Raw genomic sequence first — 19,772 nt, 5'->3', positions numbered from 1 at the left:
CATTGTTTCTCTATGCAATTGGAAGAGGTAATCCTTATTTTGTAACTTCAGGGTTTGCTAATCCTTCTCATTACATTTTGGTTAGCACTAGTTCATCAAAAACTTCTCTTGGCTTTTCCCTATAATACCGAGTGTGTTTGCTGGCTACTGTTGTGGTAATGAACTGTCCCAGTGTCCATCCCAAGGATGGAAGTAGATGAATCGTCAGGTAAGTTCCAATGGATTTCACCCTTCTGACTTAAACGTATGGATGGGAGGATCTGTCAGCGAATCCACTCCAGTGGCAGAGACTCAGCTCCCAGCCTGACAGTTTTCTTGCATAACCCTAGAAAGATATTTGCTATGTGCCATATTCAGAGAAAACACTTCAGTAGCTGACAGAGACTTTAATAACAAAACACATGGTGACCGAGACACGCAGAGGTGTGGATCAGGTGACCACAAGCAGTTTGATTACTGAGATGTTGTAATTAACAGGATTGTACCTGCTAAGTTCAGCTTTTGATCTAAAAGCAAATGTTCAGTGTCTCTGGGCATATCTTAATTATTTTTTAATTATTACCTGCTGTTGAATAAGCCACTCAACAAAAGGATTCATGTTGTTCAAAAGCACAAAATGTGCGTTACTTCCCCTCTGGCAATAAGCACATGTCAGAGAGCAGGAACCAGCCTGCTCTTCTCTGCCAGAGACTGTTTCTACTGCCTGGTACTGCTTGAAAAATTCTTGCTGCACAGAGTTGATTTTACTTAAAGTATTTTTATGAAGCAAGCTCACAAGTAGTATTTTTCTGAAGCACTCTGGAAAGTAAACTGCATTGTAGGCACAATTCCTGTAAGCCCCTGATAACCTTGTTTTCTCTGTGTCTTTCTAACCACTGTAATGTTTGGAACTGTAACTTTCCTGGAGTGATTCCTTGCTAGTAACAGGATCAGCAGTGAAACATTTGAAAGCCACACTTCTCAGCCTGTGTTTTCAGGATGTCTCTCTGTTAAGTCAATCCTAAGAAGTGCTTACTGCTCACAGGGAAAGCAAGGAACAGGATTCACCTTCCCAAAGGCTGTTGGTGAAGTTATGTATCACATCCCTCAGACACAAGTGTGGAGGTCCTTGTACAATCTGCTTATATGAAAGAGCCAAAGTAACGGATGGAAAATGCCAGATTAGAACAGATATGAATGTAGTGGCAAGGTCAGTCAGTGAATGTGTATTGCTGCATTTGAAAAGGTACAGTAGAAAGCTGGCCAAGATTAATTGGTAGCATGACAACCAAACATTATTGGTTTTCCCGTCTCCTGCCCCCTTCCCCACTTTTTTCCTGATTTAATAGGAGTTCTCCTCTAGTTAGATCATCTATTTCTTAAAACCCAGGATAAGGCTCATGCATGTTTATATCTTGCATATTGAACTTAACTGGAATGCAGCCCAAGATATATTTTGCACTGATGAAGCTGGACCTGGAAAATTGCCCTTTACTAAGAACACAGGTATTTCTCTAGATAGACAAGAATCCACAGGTGGTAAGACAGCATGGCTGGCTCCCCTTGGCTCTCCACAGGAGGTGAACAACTGTGTGTGAGGAAAACACTGACTTCAGAGGCAATACTTGAGTCTGCCATCAGCAGGGTTCCTCACGTCCTCCAGCTGATGTGTAGCAAAGTGCAAGCAACACACATTTCCCACATAACACTGCCTGCATGAAGAATGAAATTAAGGAACAAGAGTTTAGCTCTATGGTACACAAACTCAGAACTGAGTTTTAACCTTTGTATACCAGGGTGTCCTGTCCTATGTGTGAGGTTTGTTTGAGAAGGGCTTCCTGTAGACCTCCGTGTCCAACAGCCTCAGATAATTCAGAGCAGATTTTTTTTTTTTTTTTTTTTTTTTTTTTTTTTTTTTTTTTTTGTGGTGAAGCCAAGAGATTTTTTTACCTAACATTATTTGCTACCTTTGTAATGGATATCCATGTACTGAATTGGCAAGTGTCCTTCACTACAGGTAGCTTTGATACAGTTTCTAAAGATGAAAAAATCACAGCCTAAGCCTCTTTGGATATTCTTTCTTTCTGTGGTCACTATTTCAGTGTGTCAGCAAACCAGACCTGAGGATATGTCCTAGCAGTGACTTCCACACATCACATTCTCCTGCCTGCAGGTTCGCTAGTGCAGGTGCCCAACCTTGTGTAGGGAACTGTGCATGAGAGAATGCAGTTTCTGCATTCACAGCCCTGCCAAATGCTCTACTGCAGTAGCTGGCTGCTGCTGTGACATCCGTTAGACAAGGGCGTTGCAACTGATTTTTTTTATTATTGGTTAGACAAAAAGGAAGTAAATTCTAGCTGGTTTTTAAGACCACAGAGTTGAAATACCACTGGTTGTACTTGTAAGAAGGGAAGTTATAGTGGGGTTAAATGCTACTAAATTCTATAGATCTCACAAAATACTGAATGAAATTTGCAGATGTCTGCTTTTTAAACATTTGATTACAAGCCTTGTGAGTGAATGATTAACCTATACCTTAATTTCTATGAGCTTTGATTCCTTCTAAGTTTGCTCTTTTTTTTTGGTTTGGTTTTGGTTTTGTTTTTTGTTGTTTTTTGGGGGGATTTTTTGTTTCATTTGTTTTCCCCAGTAGCTACTTAACTGGCTATGGTGATGAAATAATTTTGTCATATAAACCAAAATGACAGTGAATGGGAAGACTTAGGGGTTAGCATCAGATCCAAAGGGAATGCCCCTTTAGCATGACATGGAATGGTGCTTTGCCACTGTTAACTGGCATTGGAGCTGGCTGTTGTGCTTTCAAGGCTTTGAGTGCTGTTCCTTCCCTTCTGCCTTGCAGAGATGCTGAGGCAAATTCTTGTCTCTACCCTCAGTCTTGCAAGTGAGCACAAAATACAATCAGGTGTAAAGGCGTCAATCATTATAATGCAAAATTTCTGTAGAGGCCATTCAGAAAGCTTTTCCTCCCTTAGTAATTAAAAGAACAGAACAAGAGATTTTCTCTTCACAGCAGTGTATTTCTGTATTTGTGTGAATACAAACACTTGGGTTGGATTCTGCAAACAAACAAGAAGCTGGATATGCAGGGATTCTCTTCTCATCTCTCCTGGTTTCTGGGTTGCTCTGCATGGCATAAATATGAATTAGACAAGCTCCCAAGGAGCTCTGCACAGTTCTAGGGACTATTTCTGCTGCCAGGAGCATTCCTGCACTACCCGAGGGCAGAGTGTTTTGTGCCTCTGCCTCTCAGGCCTGTCAAGGACTGCAAGGAGAAAATCAATCACACTGTATAAAGCTTTGCATCCTTTCAGAAAAGCTGATGCAGTATGAATGTATTGACAAGCAGGGAATCTAGCAGTGGGGTGAGGAATGATTTCCCTTCAATTCAGCACTGAAGTAAAGCCTGCAGAGGACTCAGTGTCAAGTTCATGCAGCCCATAGCTATTGGGTTAGAAGTATTTACAAGTGAAAGTGTACATGTTTAGAAAATGTGGCAGTTTAGCTGTGGATACAACTAGTCCATGCCCTGGAAAAGTTCAGTGTTATTAAAAAGGCTGGCCTTGGCATTTATTTTTGCTGTATTTATCACTTATCACTCTGAATCTAGCTCATATGCCCAATTCAGTGCAACACTGTCTGTGATATGCACAGATAAGCATCCATAAAACAGACCTGAGATGGAGGTTTTGTGGAGATCTGAGCGACAGTGGAATGAAAGAGAAGGAATGCAGGAAGATAAGGGAGGAGGGAAAGTGGTTGAGGGAGGCTGGTGCTGGTTAGATGTGGAAAGCAATGGGAGCTCCTTCAAGCTGTAAGTTGTACACAGATGTAACCACCTTGCCTGGGAAGGACACGATTTCACCTCAAAGCTTGCAGAGAGAAGCACAGGTTGGTCAGGTCAGTGAGGAAGGGAATGGAATAGGCTGAACTAGGAATCTGCAGAGAAAGAAAGCCTGGCTTTGTTACATGGAGAATTGCTGAGTGAAGAGAATTCTACCATCCTTTAAGTGCAAGAAAGCTAATGTCCACCACTGCTTGAATGATGAAATTACAAGAATTTAACCTTTATGTAAACAACTGTTTCCATTTGTTAAAAGTGTGAGTTCACTGAAGATATGATATCGTGTTCCAAGACAGGCTTCTGTCATTCTGTTTTTCTTTCCAATGAAGAATAATGTGACCTTGAGTGAAAGGTTTTCTGCTGGGGGAGGGGACAATATGCATTGCAACTGGAAATCTGGTTAAGGAAATGCAGCCGGGGGTTTTTTCCACTAAGGAGAAACTGGGCTGGAATGACACTCTAGTGAATTTGAAAATGCAAGGAGAATGTCTGCAAATAGAAGCAAATAAACCTTATGGTAGGGGTGTGTTACTCATGGTCCAGAAAATTGTCAGCTTATTTCGTGTATTGTATGAAGAACAAAATAGTAACATCTTAAACTGAGAGTGGCTTTGTCTTTTTTGGGGGGCAGGAAGAAGGCAAAGAGGGTATTTGTCACCCTTATATGAATTCAGTCTGTTCAAACTGTTTTTGTAGAAGCCTTTCATAATAAATAAAAATAAAATTAGTCACAATATTTTAACAGGATAACATTTCACATAATAATAACAATAACAGCAATAATTTGCCTAACCAAATCAGGCCACCTAAACTCTGTTTAAGGGTTCTGTATTCAGATACTTCTTTTAGTTAGGATTGCACTCTGCATGGTAAAAACATACAAGAGCATACACGCTAACTAGCTATGTGCTAGGGTAGCTCAAACCTCAAATCCTTAAAATCTTCCCAAAAGTTGCATTTATGCTAAGAAACAATAAAGAAGAAAAGCCTGTGTGATACTCTTATGACTTTCCACTTCAGGCTTTTATGACTTGTTACTAAAGTTGCTGCTTGCTTAAAGGTCAGATTATACTGGGTAGTAAAAAAAAGGTAGCTGAAGTAGTGAATATTCTCTGGAAAAAGCATGAAGGAGATTCCAGAAAGGTCTCTTAACTTTTGGCAGATATGTATGTTTAGGTTGAAGGAGGAGGTTTAAAAAAAAAAAAATTATAAAAGCGGATCTTTGTTCTCAGAATAACCCTACTGTGGTTAGCTCAGCTCTAGGGCCATGTGTGATGTGTTTGTGGGGACTGCAGAAAATGTGACAGGAGCTCACTGAACAGCAAAGGCACACTCCAGAGAATTATTTCTCAACAGGAAGCAGGATTTTAAAAGCAATGTGGTCTTTGTACACAAGCAAACAAAAGAAACAAAAAGCCTCCTTGCTTTCCATCCTTGCTCTCCTAACAGCAGTGAATTCATGTTGATTTACATAAAGAGGAAGTGCTGTGTCTTGTTTTGTTCTGACTTTTTTCAGGACTCATTAATTCCAGTAACTGAGCCACTGCTGGAAACACTGCATTCTGAAATTCAATAAATTACACTTATTCAGGGTCCCTACACCTGTGTTCTTTGCTTATGACTTGCTCTTCATTAGCTTTTAGAGCCTATAGGGCATCTATTAACTGTTGTTAACACTCTCCTATACAAGTTGACCAAGCCTAGTAGTATTTCACTGTTCCAGGAAGAGTTTACAGAGCATGTTTATTAACCAGAGTAAGCACATGTATAAAGTGCACTTGGGCTCAAATGCCTATAAAAGTACTCTGAGGAGGGTGAGGATATATTGTGGGGAGGTGTGTTTACTCTTTATACACAGCATTGCTTCCTGTGCATTAGTAATGGACTTTATGTTCTGTACTTTGAGACAGCAATAGGTTTCTTTTTCATTTAGCTTTAATGTGTCTGCTATATTTGAATTAGGCAGTGATTAACAATTAAGTGTTTAGGATTCAATTTTCTATCCTGGTCTTTATTTATGCTGCTGACATTCACAGGGAGAAGCTGCAACAACTTGTGCACATATAACATGCAAGTAAATGACTCCAGGTGCCAAGTGAAGCAGTGGCATTCCTGTGGCCTGGATGTCATGGCATAAACCTAGGTTTATACTGCAGGAGGGTGGCTTGTTCATGTGCTCTGTGATGTGTTTCCTGCTGATCCTTAAAAGCAGATAAGGACGTTGATTAGTTCTGTTGGTGGAATGTGAAACTGTAGAGTCACTGCAGAAAGAGAATGCTCACTTTGGGCTTACTTTGTACGTGTCCGTATTTGCAGTTTCCTGGACAGAGGAGTTCTGGATGAGAGTCCTTTCAGACATTTAGGTTCAGTGGCTCCTTATAGCTGGCTTATCAGAGTATTTGGTTAATTTGAGAAGTTCTTTTAGTGTTACTAAGGACTTACACAGGGAAAACTTATATGACAACCAACCCCCCAGATCTCATGAATTGTTTCTTTGGATTGTGTTCCAGTGGAGGCTGCTCATGTAGCAGTGAAAGCTTCTGAGCAAAGGCAAAGCAGACCTATGGAAATAATGTGTTTCTTGTCAATACTTTTTTTTTTTTTTCAACAAAACCTGAAGGAGTACTCTCAGCCCTTCTGTGAATTTGCACTTGCCTTAGTGTGTGAAGAGATCTAAGAAAAGAGATCTGAAAAGTCTGTCAGCATTATGAGTTGCTGTATTATAATTAAACTTGGAAAAAATAGTGACAAAAATCTCATATGTATATTCTTCAGTTCTAGTGACCTAAGATGTTTCACATGGTTGAAATACAAAAATGAATTCTGCTTTTGGAAATAGCTGAGAATTCCAAGTCCCTTCAGTCAATGAGGATAGTTATAACCACAGTCTGTAGAGAGGCATTGTTGATTCATTAATGAAGTAAAAGGATACTAAGGGATCAGAGTGTCCTCTAAGGAAGTGTCAAATTTAATCGGAATCCAGGGTCAGTGATTGGCACTTGGAATGTATCTTGTTGAAATTTTTCCTATTTAAATAGGAAACTACTAATTGAGGGCTACTTTACTTACAGTTCTGCTTATTGAATAATTCTACCAAAATCAAAATCTCAGGGTTCTGAATTATTTTGATTTGCTTAGGCACTAATCCATTTGTTACATTAGGAATATTTTAGAAGGCGCTAGTCCCGGCGCTCAGTGACATAGATACTTTGCTAATTAAGTTTATGGATGGGTAATTAAGTAGATGGATGATAAGCATAAATAACCTTTTGATTTCAGGTTGACACTCATATCCATGCTGCTGCCTGCATGAACCAGAAGCACTTACTGAGGTTTATTAAGCACACCTATCAAACGGAGCCCGACAGGATTGTTGCAGAGAAAAAAGGCAAGAAGATGACTTTAAAGCAAGTCTTCGAAAGCCTTCACATGGACCCCTATGACCTCACTGTAGACTCTTTAGATGTCCATGCAGTAAGTCTAGTGAAATGACAAAACAAATGGGAAAAAGCTAAGTTTTCCAAGCGCAAAATTCTAGTTTCTACTATGTTTGCATGATAATTTACTAAATCAGAATTTGAATTCCTGCATTACAGTGCATGTTTAAAAGAAGTTATCACAGGATTTTTCTTTTCTGTGCCTTTTAATGCTAGGCAATTTAATTTATTAATTATTGTGTGTTCTTAAAACTACATTTTTTTTTGGTTTTTTTTCCTTCTCCAGGGACGTCAAACATTCCATCGATTTGACAAATTCAATTCCAAGTACAATCCAGTTGGTGCCAGTGAGCTGAGGGACTTGTATTTGAAGACTGAGAACTATATTGGTGGTGAATATTTTGCTCGTATGGTCAAGGTAAATAAGTTTCAAGCATTTCAAGTAGAGAAATGAAGATTTGTAATAGATTTGTGATGTCATAATTGTACACAGACCTAACACTATGGTTAAGTGATTCCAAGTATTGGGCTTGCTCCAGCAATTCCTCAGAGGAAAACCTCTGCTGCTTTCTGAAGAGTTTTATGAGTTAGAAGCATACACATAAGCTGTGTATGAGTTCAAAGCTGAGTTGTGGGTGGTTTTAAACTAATCGAGAGCAGCCAAGGGTCAATTCAGTGGTTTAATATTTTGTTAGGATTTAGTTGGCAACTGGTAGTTACTAGAGAAGTGCCTCTGCATAAATCTGCATCTGCACATGCATGCAACAGGCTTCAAATTAATTACTTAGAGCAAAAATCAGTGTTTTTGTGATGTAGTAGATGTCAGCTCTTCTTGTATATACAGAAGTATTGCCTAAAATTAATCCCCGTAAAATTGCTTACTACCACAGATTCTGGGTCAGATTCTCCATTGTTCTGCATATTTTATGTAGATCTTTGCTGTAGTTTAAATAGTCTAATTCTGATTTATCAATTTTAAATGTAGGTCTGACAGAGGTGTTAGTAATGACTGCACCAAGAACATTGTCCTCTAAAAGGAGGTGTTAGAGTTATTCCCAGTTATATGTACAGTTAAGTTATACTCATGTGATATTTGAGCTAGCTTGCTAGTAGAATATTTCGATGCCTAAAATAAAGCAATGGGTTGAAAGACAAGAGATTCCCTGTATCTTTAAAGGGTGCCAATACAATTATGTCTGCTCTGAGAAAAATGCAATGATAAATATATTTCTAGCTGTAAATGATCTTAGTGTCCATATTAAAGCAAATATATTTATTACTTACTAGGAAGTAGCCCGTGAACTAGAAGAAAGTAAGTACCAGTACACAGAACCCCGCTTATCCATTTATGGACGGTCTCCAGATGAATGGCTGAACTTGGCAAAATGGTTCATTAAGCATAAAGTTTATTCCCCTAATATGCGCTGGATAATTCAGGTTCCCAGAATCTAGTAAGTAATCAGGAGCTCTTGGTAATCTTAATAGTTTGAAATCATACCAATGATTTAATTTCTGATAATATTTAGATGGCTTATTAGCTGTCCTGTAGTTCTATTTATAAGCAATAGCTTGGGAGATTTATTTTTGACCATTGGTGCAGTTTTCCTGACAGTCTGGGGGTGAAAGACAGGAGATGGGGATTGAATCTACTCTTTATGAAGCTATTCATAAAACTACTATGAATTATTTGTAAGTCTGAAGACATTGAAACCAAAAATTACAACTGGGTGAAATCAAGCTGCATTCAAAGGCAAGTTAAAATATAATTTAGTAATGAGAATAAATCAACTCTTGAATTCCATGAAGGAGTAGAAAATGCTCTGTCAAACTGTTATCATCAAGATTAGAGACTAAATGATAGTGAACTTGGAAACAGCCCAGACTGATGATTTCCAAACTTAAATCCTTATCAGTTCTTCTTAGTTTTTTAGCATCCTTTGAGACTTTATTTCTTTGTTTCCAATACTGCGTGTTGTAATACAGTCTCCCCTGATAATTTTGTCAGACTTAATAGCTGAGCTTCATGTTTTGAAATGTCACAGTTGGAGTATGAGTAGAGAAGGAGCTGTCACAGTCACAAATATCCCCCAGTGTGCTTTTCCTTGAGGAGAAAGTTTCTCTCCTTTAATTTCTTACATGGCAATTTCTTACATGCATGGCACAATCAGCACTTTGTGGAAGTCATGCACTTAGTGGCACATGGAAATACTATCCCTTTCCTCTGAAAGGCTCACTAAAGCACAGCATTCTACTTTCATTTGGACTAGTTACAACTTCAGGAAACAGAATCTTTCAGGAGAGGTAGCTCATTATCTCCCCTGTTAGTACCTGGATGCAAGGGACAGGATCACTGCTCTGAGGCAGCATGCTGTCTCTATTTTTGGAGCACTTGAGAGCTTCACCAGAGCCTGGATGAAGCAGAGTGCCAGGCAGCGCAGGAAACAGAGCCCAGAGACAATCTGCCCTGACATAAACTCTGAATTTCTGAATCCTGGTGGAACTGAAGCTCTAGAATGTACACAAATAACAGAAAATAGGAAAGTGAAGGACAATACAAGCTTATTAAAGAATGTATTTATTTTTTTCCCCTTCAGTGACATATTTAGGTCTAAAAATATTCTGCCTAGTTTTGGGAAGATGTTGGAGAACATCTTTGTACCTTTGTTTGAAGCAACAATCAATCCCAAAGACCACAAAGAATTGCACCTATTCCTCAAATATGTAAGTATGTTTGGGTTTTCTTTCTCACATGAAAAGGATCCTCTACTGCTCATATTTTTTTTTCTTTGTCCACAGCTGTTCCCAGACACTATAAAAGCTTCCTTTTCCACAGATTGCTCATATTACTATTGTTTCAAAGCCCTGACACATAATTTAGTATAAGTCTGCATGAGGTCCTACTCTCACATAACCTGTTTACTTCCTCAGAAACAGCTCAGCAGCTATATATTTGTCTTTTCATTAATGACAAAAATGTTTGCATGCTCTTGTGCATCATCATCTGGCATGGTTACTTTGAGCTGCTTCTGAACTGGCCTCCAAGAAGGAGGCAGCAGGAAGAAAGCATTGTGTAGATCATAATGGAACTCAGGACAGAAGTGGGGATGTAGCTGCTTGGACAAGGTTAACACAGACATTTCTGAGCGTGCCTCAAATCAGAACTCTGAGGTTTGCTTGGAGCCTCTTGCTTGCAGCTGCTTATCAAAGACAGCAGATGACTTCAAAGGATTCTGGTCTGGATCTTAGGGAGTCTTGCAGCTCTGTAAACCCCCAGAGAAGCCTCAAGGCTTTTGTGCACCTGGGCTTCCTGTTTGTCTCAGAGGAAAAAAATGGGTAAAACTTTGACAAAATGTGTTCTTCCTGCTGTGTGCATGGTGTGGTAGGATGCAGAGCAGCAGGACTAGTAGGGTAGGGACAGAAATGAAGGAGGAGGGACTGGATGCTTGTTCAGACAAGTCCTGAAGCAAGAGTCAGAGTCACTGAACTTTGCTTCTTGAAGCCCCTTATTTCTGTGAATTTCTTCTCCCACCAGGTGACTGGCTTTGACAGTGTTGATGATGAATCCAAACACAGTGGCCATATGTTCTCTGACAAGAGCCTTAACCCTGACCTCTGGACCAGTGAGAAGAATCCCCCATATAGCTATTACTTGTATTATATGTATGTGAACATCATGTTGCTGAACAACCTTAGGAGGTAAGTAGACACTTTTCAATTTTACAAGCTCCCAGAAAATCAGTGTCTTTCTTCCAGACTGTCAGATTGTGAGATCTTCTAAAGCAAGGGTTATTTTAAATTATTTAGAGTTGAGCACTTGAGATATTTTGAAAACACTAACAAGTAGAATTAATTCAAACAAAAGGTTCAGAAATTGTAGAGGCATCAGATTAATATCTTGGTTTGATATTTGTGTGTATTTTGGGATTTTTTAACTCCTTAAAGCTGCATATACCAAACAAAACAAAAGAACGAACCCCACAAAACCCGCTTATTGACCCTTGCTTGGCTTTGCAGCAGATTCCCAAATACAATGTACCTGCCTCTTGGTGCCTGACTATCTCCTGGTAATTTAAAAGACAGAAAGTATATTGTGACACACTGCCTTAGGGGCTGCTGCATTCAGAGACAGACCAAGTAGGACACAATTACAAACTGCACATCCAGCTAACTTCCTTTAGCAGGCTTCTTGACTCACTCAGTTTTACTACTTTTGAGATCAACGTCTGGGCAAGTAATGCAGGGAGTTATGTGACATCAGACTGTCACAGCAGATTTTCACATCAGGCTCAGGAAGGCCTGAAATTCAATGTGAGGTTGTGTTGCTAAATTTGCAGCTGACTCATTGAGTGACCTACACAACTGACTCCAGCTGAGGCACAGTGAGGTTATCCACTGATACCAGAGTGTCATCACTTACCCTGAAAGGATTTGGTTCATGTAATTTAATTATTTTAGTTATTTAGAAAATGTTTTGGGATTTTCTTACAGAAAGTGCACAGATTTGTCATTTTACAGTTTTATCCAAGTTATCATTCAAAATGTTATTTTTTCTCTCCCACTGCTACTTCAAGCATTTCTTTATCATCCTATTTGACCAAAATTCATAATGCAAACACCCACCGTAAATTACCTTGTATGTGGAACACTTCAGCAAACAGCTGTCATCGCTTTCTCCTGACTTCCTTTACACTCTCTGTAGTCTACATGCTTATTCTGTTCCAAACGCGGATTCTGCCCAAACTAATGCATTTCTTTTTTACCTCAAGATCATTTTGACTACTGTATTAAGATGCCCCCAGATAATCATTAAATAATCTTTGCAGCTGAGATACTGACAGAATTTACCAATGAGTCACTAACTGCTCACCCTGTTAATACAAGTGCTTGAGTCAACACAGCCCTGACAAGACTGTTTTATATTTTTGGTAATATTAGAAAGGATGGATTACATCCTCACATCAGGAGAAATACGACTAACTTCCACCCTACAATTGCCTTATATTCTAGCACTCCTTGTTGAAATGGTGTCTTAAACATCTCCAAATACTTGTGGGACATTTGCCTGCACTGAGTAACAGGGTCCATTATAACCTCAAACCCAGCGTCACTTTTAATGATGATAACATAATTCTAGAAATTACAGCGGAAGTCTAGTGTAATAACTAACATTCCTAGATCATCTCTGCTTCTGAGGGTGTGGTTTTATACTACACTTAACTTGCTGAGATGGCAGGCTCTGATCATACTAGGTACTGTTAGCTAACTCTTGGCAACGTGCTTCCCCTACTTCCGTCATTTTGAACCAGGAATTTTGTAGCCACAGGTTGCATGGGTTTACTGCATTTTCCATCTGTCAGTTCACTCCACTGAAATCCATTCAGTAGCTGTTCACCCAGTGGGTAGACAATTGCTAAATGAGATGTAACTGGGGAAGGAAAGAAGACACTGATATGTCTGGTGGTAGAAGGGTCTTGGGTAGAATGACCTGCCCTTTTGAGCAGTCTACTACAGGTAGGCCTGGGTAGATGTCACATGAAATTGTATGATAATGTGTAACTTAATTTTCTTCTTTTTAAATTCACTTATTACTGGCAGTTATGTACCAAATAGAAAAAGAACAGTGCTTTAAGTGAAACTTGCTTTTAATCTCTTCAGGGAGAGAGGCATGTGCACTTTCCTGTTCCGACCTCACTGTGGAGAAGCTGGGTCTATCACGCACCTTGTTTCTGCCTTTTTGACAGCAGACAACATCTCTCATGGATTGCTCCTGAAGAAGGTATTGCTTGGTTGCACCTAAACTAGTCACTGTGTGCTCAGACATCTCTCACTGGTTCAAACAGAAGGCACCAAATTGACATTTTTCTGGGCAGCCCAAAATTAATTTGGGCTGCCCCATTAACTCACTTTCTTAGCAAGGCACAAGTAACTCTACAGTTTGGTCAGAAGCTCCACCCAGACCCCCCACCACCAGAACATGTGGACCTGTTGGAGGGAGTCCAGAGAAGGCCATGAAGATGCTCAGAGGGCTGGAGCACCTCTCCTGTGAGGAAAGGCTGAAAGCACTGGGGTTGTGCAGCCTGGGAAAGTGAAGGCTCCAGGGAGACCTTCTAGCACCTTCCAGTATCTAAATGGGGATTACAAGAGAGCTGGAGAGGGACTTTTTGCAAAGGCAGGTAGTGACAGGACACAGGAGAGTTGAAAAAGGGGAGGTTTAGATTAGATATTGGGAAGAAATTCTTTACTGTGAGGATGGTGAGGCCCTAGCACAGGATGCCCACAAGCTGTGGATGCCCCATCCCTGGTAGTGTTCAAGGCCAGATGGGATGAGGATTTGAGTCACTTGGTCTAGTGGGAGGTGTCCCTGCCCATTGCTGGGGGTTGGAACCAGATGATCTCTAAGGTCCTTTACAAACCAAACTATTTCATGATTCAGTGAAATGAATAAACTCAACTGAACTTCCTATTCTTAAACTACAAGAAGACAGGTTTGTCTTCACAGGGAAGAAGATCACCTGTTCAGATATGTCAAAAGACTTGGCAGCACCCATTTTTGGTTACTCCAAGCAGAGTTAAATTTACATGAACAAAACTTAAAACCTTGCTACTGCTCCGTGGTTTAGTGCCAGAAGAACTTATTATTAAAGCTCCCTTTTTTTCTCTGTGGGGAGAAAGGTAATTTTCTCTGACTGGCATTTCTGTACCTCAGGGGTCATTCAGAAGTTCTTTAAGGATTTGATTATTTTGATCAAGAAATTCAACATTGCTGTTTGACACAACAATATTTTAGATAGAGCAAATGTTTTATGACAGAACAAATGCTATAATTCCTGGCACATTAGTTAATGAAAACCATCAGTCAACCTATCCTCAGAGCACTGTTTCATAATTAAAATAATTGGTCAGTGGGTGGCAGACTTGTACTGAGTTTACTGTAATTTTTCAGGAGTTCCCTTTTAAGTGAGTTTTTTCTGGTTAATGCTGGAAATTTCTCTGTATTTTTCAACATAACCAAGAACAAAGAAAAAATCTACCTGAAAACATGTCTGATACTATGCTCACAAATAGTAATGCATAAAATTAGACCCAGACAGAGCAGCACTAAAGCAGTGTGTGACCAAAGCATTCTCCTCTTCCCTCTCTCCTGTGTGGCCTGGTGTGCTAAGATGGCATAGCAGGTACTAATAATAATAACAGTAATAAAGGCACTTGTTAGGTTCATAGGTTGGCTAAGACAAAACAGCAATAAAGATGACGTGATCACAGATTATTTATATTATGTACAACAGCAACACATGACTTCTTGTAAATTAAAACTTCTTTTGCTCCTAAAATTTATCCATTGGACTGCAGCTTTGGAAATAAAAAATTGCTTAGCAGTTCTTGCCCATCTGTTTTCTGTGACCTTCAGGTTTTGGGGGAAGGTATGCAACTGATACCAAATGCAATGCCATAATGGCCATGCTTACTAATCTACAGTAATATTAGTAATTGGTTTTTTTTTTTTAATGACACCTATTTCAAGAACATTAATTATTTTTATAAAGACCAGTAAGATTTAAAACTCAGTCTCTTAAATGCTTCCTGGAGAAGTCATGGTTCAATGCCAACCTAATTTTTTTAATCTTAGTCTTCCCCCTGTAGTGCTGTTTCCATTTTATCCAAGGAAAATTTTTCTCTTTTTCATTATCCCACAGTACCATTAAATGCTGGCTATGTTTTGTTTTTCAGAGTCCTGTCCTCCAGTATCTGTATTATCTTGCACAAATACCCATTGCTATGTCCCCACTTAGTAACAACAGCCTATTCCTGGAGTACTCCAAAAATCCGCTACGGGAATTTCTCCACAAGGGACTGCATGTCTCCCTCTCCACCGATGATCCTATGCAGTTTCATTACACAAAGGTAGGAATTGCAAAAAGCACTGGCTTTGAATTCACCAACAGCACCACACAGGTCCAGAATGACCTGAAAGCTGTTTTATTTCATTGCTTAGGACATAGTGTCGTGTCTTTTGGTCACCTCATTCATTCTCCCTCCTCATTCTCTGTCTACTACTCACTGTTAGGCTTCAGAAGGAAATGTCTGATTTCCTAATTATGTTTCTTTTGTACTCTTGCCTCTCCAGTGTTGGCTGTTGAAGTATAAAATGAAGGATGAGGCTGAAGGGAGGTTTGAGCCTTCATAAACAATCCTCTAGAGTGCCAGGAAAGTCCAGTTTCCTTACTCTAATAAGTCTGGGGAAGTACATAACAAAAAAACGATGTGGAATTCTCAAGATGACATATGAGCTGCTTGCTCAGTGAGCTGAAACAGATTCCTGCCCTTGGGTGGCCTGGCAGGACAGGAGTGCTTGGTCACTGGCTGTGATGCCCTCATTCATGGCTGGCACTGATTTGAGCCATGCTGTGCCCAGAGGGGCCTGTCCATTGCTCAGCCCCGGGTCCCAGGACAAGCTGAGCCCTGCCCCAGGCTGGCTGCTGGCCCAGGACACGGAGCTGCTGCTGCTGGCTGGGGCACGCTGCAGTCACATGGAGTGTGCAAGGTCCTGGGCTGGGACAGCCCACCGGGGCCATACCCGCCCGCCCGGCATGGGAGGGCCGGAGTCAGAAATTGCCCTGCTACCTGTCCACGTGCAAAATCACTCAGACTTTACAACTGGGTGCTCCAGCGTGTTTGTGTACCCTGGGGCTCCTTTGGAATTGCCTAAGAAATGCCTCCAAGGATCTGGACTGCAGGCTGCAATTTCTTAGACTAAGCTAACTGGATACCCAGTGCCTATTAATTATTAACTACTAGTCCTTGGGAAATTTGAAATACACAATTCTTTTCATAGTAGTTGTGATTTTAAAATTTCAAACTTCTAATTTTTCACAGCTGTCTAAAGAGCATGTATAAAATCCTTAATTAGTAATGAGTAGGTATCCCCATTTATATCTTATTTACATATAATTTAATATTAAATGTATTTTGGTGCTGCAGGAAGCTCTCATGGAAGAATATGCTATTGCAGCTCAGGTGTGGAAACTAAGTACATGTGACTTGTGTGAAATAGCAAGAAACAGCGTTCTACAGAGTGGATTATCAGACAAGGTAAGTAGGGCTGGAAAACCTCTTCTGTGATCATTAGGACAAGTAGGAACCAAGAAGTCAATAGTCTGAACACTGAATAGCAGGTGCTTAGTGATGTATGTCTGCCCATCCCTGTCCTCTTTTTTCAGAAATAGTCACAAACTATCTGCTATGCATATATCTTACATTACAAGAAAAGTACCAACATTACTTTTCCCCATTGGCTTTGTTTTGGAATTCTCAAAATATGGGAATTTATATGAGAAAATATGTAGAGAGACCAGATGCCTATTTATACTCAGTTCTTCTTCTGCAAACTCTTAATTATTTGGGTGATATCCTTCTGCCAGTGATTTTCTACATCATGTCTTAGCATTAAGTAAAAGCAAACTGCCTGTCATAAGCAAGACAGGTTTTGGCTTAAAAGGGAGTACTACAGAAAATATTCTGGTTTAGATAGGCAGTCCGATTAGATTAAATTCCCTACTGGCTTTAAAATTCTACACAGCCAAGGCTTTCTCTAGGACTAACTTTAGAGCATTTTCTCTTCTATGTCACTTTTGAACATTTCTCTGAAGGAACTGGTATTTGAAGTGGCTTCATGAGTATATTCTGTTGTTTCTTCCAATATTCCCTGGTGACAATTACTCATTTTCCTCTTGTGCGACATTTAGCCAACAAGAGACCTGAGCCTCTTTTTGCCCTCTCAATGCAAAATGTGGCAGTGAAGGCTGAACACTAACACAGAGGGTTTTAGCAAGCCAGACTGAGTGCACTTTTGAGTGATTACATGGATAAACTTTGGCCTTAAAATCTCCTAAACTGGTTAAGACTTAGGAAGAGTTCCATGGCCAGCTGGTTGAAACTGCTCTTTTCACTTGTACTGGACTCATTCAGCTAACACTTATTTCTGCAGTAAGTCAAAGCAGTTGAACTGACTTCTTCCTTTTGACTTTTAATCCCGTTCACAGGAAAAGCAGAAATTCTTAGGGGTGAATTATTGCAAGGAAGGGCCCGAGGGAAATGACATTCGAAAGACAAATGTTGCCCAGATCCGGATGGCCTTCAGGTATGAGACTCTGTGCAATGAACTCAGCTTCCTGGCTGATGCCATGAGAACAGAAGATATTTCTACTCTGTCCAAGTAGTTACAAACTCAGAGAAACCACAATATGTCCCTCTTAAGCAGGGTATTATGCTAATTAACCTCAAATCACCTGTCTATGATGCTACAGAGACATCACTGAACAGTACAGAGGCAAAGGGAGTATCTGTGGAAGGTAAACAGCGTTTGCTGTCACCGGTTACTGCATTATTCTCATTGCAAAAATTTCGGTTTCTATGAACGTTAGGCTTTTTAAGATTGCTGTAAATACTACTTGCAAGCTCAGAATCATGTACTATTTGTTTCATACTGTCTTAACTGTGCCCTGCAGTGTAGCCTGGGAAACCAGAGTGAGTATCTGCAGTGCAGCCGTGCTGTGCACCTGAGGATCCCGCAGATGCTGACAGCACACACCCACCTGGGTTGGTCCTGCAAGTCTCAGTACCCTTCATGGCTTTTAACACTTTTAAGTTTAACCCTTTATTCATTAGCAGTTTCTATGGGGTGCAGAATTTTGAGGCCACCCTTTCATTCTGGAAGGTGTTCTGACACAGTTTTTAACTCAGTGTTTCAGCAGTCATATTGGAAAACAAGAAAAACCAACATCGGGTAATCTTGTTCAATGACTGATTAATTCCTGTTGTTATGGAGGTTGTCAGTGAAGAACAGCAGATGAATGCTTTTTGATCTAGCAAGTGGAAAACATGGTGTCAAAATCACTATTATACATTGTAATGAATCTAATTATATCATGAAAATTTTGCCTTGAAAATTGAGAACACTTTTTTATTGCTTTGTAATGGGAATATGTGGATATGCCCATTCAAATTACTTAGAAATTTATGCAGATAATTCTGGTTGCATGTTGAGAGAAATTTTTTACTTAAAAAAGGGAAGTGTTCTTATGAATCAGTGGTAGAAATGCCAGACCTGGTTCTGGTCCTACTTCTGACATATTTTTACACATTTGTTTTAGTCTGTATTTTAGTCGACTACAGCTGAATGGGAAGTCAAGCTGTCTATTTATACAGAAGCCAGCCCACTTGAAATCTGTCATTTCAAATCATGGTATGTTATGTTAAACTATTTATTTATGAGGAAGTGGTTAGTAAAATACAGCTACTGGAGTATTCATCACTTTCAATCTTCTATTTCATCATCTTTATGACACAGTACTACTCCTGCAGAAAGGATTAAAGGTAATAACATGATGGCACCTATGTATTGTAGAAGCTGCACAAAGTTTTACACCAAAAAAGACTTGAGGCTGGGGCAGCAGAGGGTGTGGATGCCTGTGAGTCCAACAGACCAACTCAATTCAAAGGCCTTCAGTCCCTGAGGTAGGATCTGAGCCCTGGCTCTGTAATAGGGACACTGGGCTTCTTCAAACAGGCATTCACCATTAATGCATAAAAAGCCAATAACTGATACTGGCCCATCAAGGTTCACCTGACCTTGGGCCCTGCCTGTTGTGCTCAATCAGATGTCTGTCTTATGCCACTTGTATTTCCTAGGCCAGGCCCTTCTCCTGGAGCTTGGGCACCTACAGCCTTCATTTCAAGAGCTCTTCAGGTCTCACTTGCCCTTGCAAGTGCAGCCTAAAGTGGCAGTGGTGACACCACCAGTACCAAAGGACCCATTAATGGCATAAATGTATAGAGGCAGTGAAGGCTCTCTCCTCAAGCTGTGTGGCACTTCCAAGAGATACCTACAAGGACACCCTTTAAATGTTCCCCTGTCCTGGATGGAGATTGCAAGGAAATGGCACTAAAATAGGGGAAGGAGGAACTCCTCATCACCTCCTATAGCTGTGCAGCCTTGCAAGAACCCCCTGAGAGAGAGATAAACCTAAAGATATCAGACAGCAGCCTGGGATTAAGGCTGCTCCGAAGGAGTCCAAGGCACAAAAGGGACAGTTCTGGCCATCCACTCACCATCAGAGTCAGCCAGTGTCATGCAGACAGAGCTGCAGTGACTGCACAAGCTTTTCATCCAAAACCAGGGCTGCAGACAGGTGGTGGGTATTTGACTTCAGCTCTTCAGTCCTCAGTCTGCAATGTGCCAGATTTTGTATTCCCTGCACCCCTAAAAATCATGTGAAACCACATTATGCTGCCCAGCTGTATGACAGTAAAATTGTCCCAGGCTTCAGTCAGCAGCCCCTGTCGGCCTCATGGTTAGGAACTTTAGCAGCTTGTAGAATTCAGTCTCAGGATTGATGTCATTTGCTTCAGATGAAATCTGAGAAAGTGGTTTAAGCTGTTTAGTTGCATCAAATGCAGATGTCTTGTTTTCATCAGTACAACTTCCTAATAAACTG

The 19,772-nt window shown here is 40.3% G+C and overlaps 1 protein-coding gene across 3 annotated transcripts in view; it reads left to right on the top strand.

Moving 5' to 3' along the window:
• Positions 1-18,579, top strand: part of AMPD3 (adenosine monophosphate deaminase 3) — a 30,649-nt gene extending 12,070 nt beyond the window's left edge. The window contains exons 7-16 of one of the 3 annotated variants that reach the window (XM_066187536.1): positions 7,121-7,315; positions 7,565-7,696; positions 8,566-8,729; positions 9,873-9,999; positions 10,811-10,974; positions 12,934-13,054; positions 15,007-15,180; positions 16,258-16,368; positions 17,319-17,416; positions 17,784-18,579. In XM_066187536.1, the coding sequence (XP_066043633.1) occupies positions 7,121-7,315; positions 7,565-7,696; positions 8,566-8,729; positions 9,873-9,999; positions 10,811-10,974; positions 12,934-13,054; positions 15,007-15,180; positions 16,258-16,368; positions 17,319-17,416; positions 17,784-17,838 (1,341 nt within the window). In that variant the 3' untranslated portion in view covers positions 17,839-18,579. Of the gene's footprint in view, positions 1-7,120; positions 7,316-7,564; positions 7,697-8,565; positions 8,730-9,872; positions 10,000-10,810; positions 10,975-12,933; positions 13,055-15,006; positions 15,181-15,403; positions 15,488-16,257; positions 16,369-17,318 lie in introns of those variants that run through there. The other 2 variants (XM_066187535.1, XM_066187537.1) reach the window with 2 other exon arrangements.
• Positions 18,580-19,772: the final 1,193 nt, after the last annotated feature.

Source organism: Chamaea fasciata, unplaced genomic scaffold (genome assembly GCF_029207755.1).
Source record: "Chamaea fasciata isolate MVZ Bird 193981 ecotype frontalis unplaced genomic scaffold, bChaFas1.0.hap1 SCAF_7, whole genome shotgun sequence".
Lineage (NCBI taxonomy): Eukaryota > Metazoa > Chordata > Aves > Passeriformes > Sylviidae > Chamaea > Chamaea fasciata.
The sequence above is the reverse complement of the archived record's forward strand: the minus strand, read 5'-3'. Positions and strand labels throughout refer to the sequence as shown.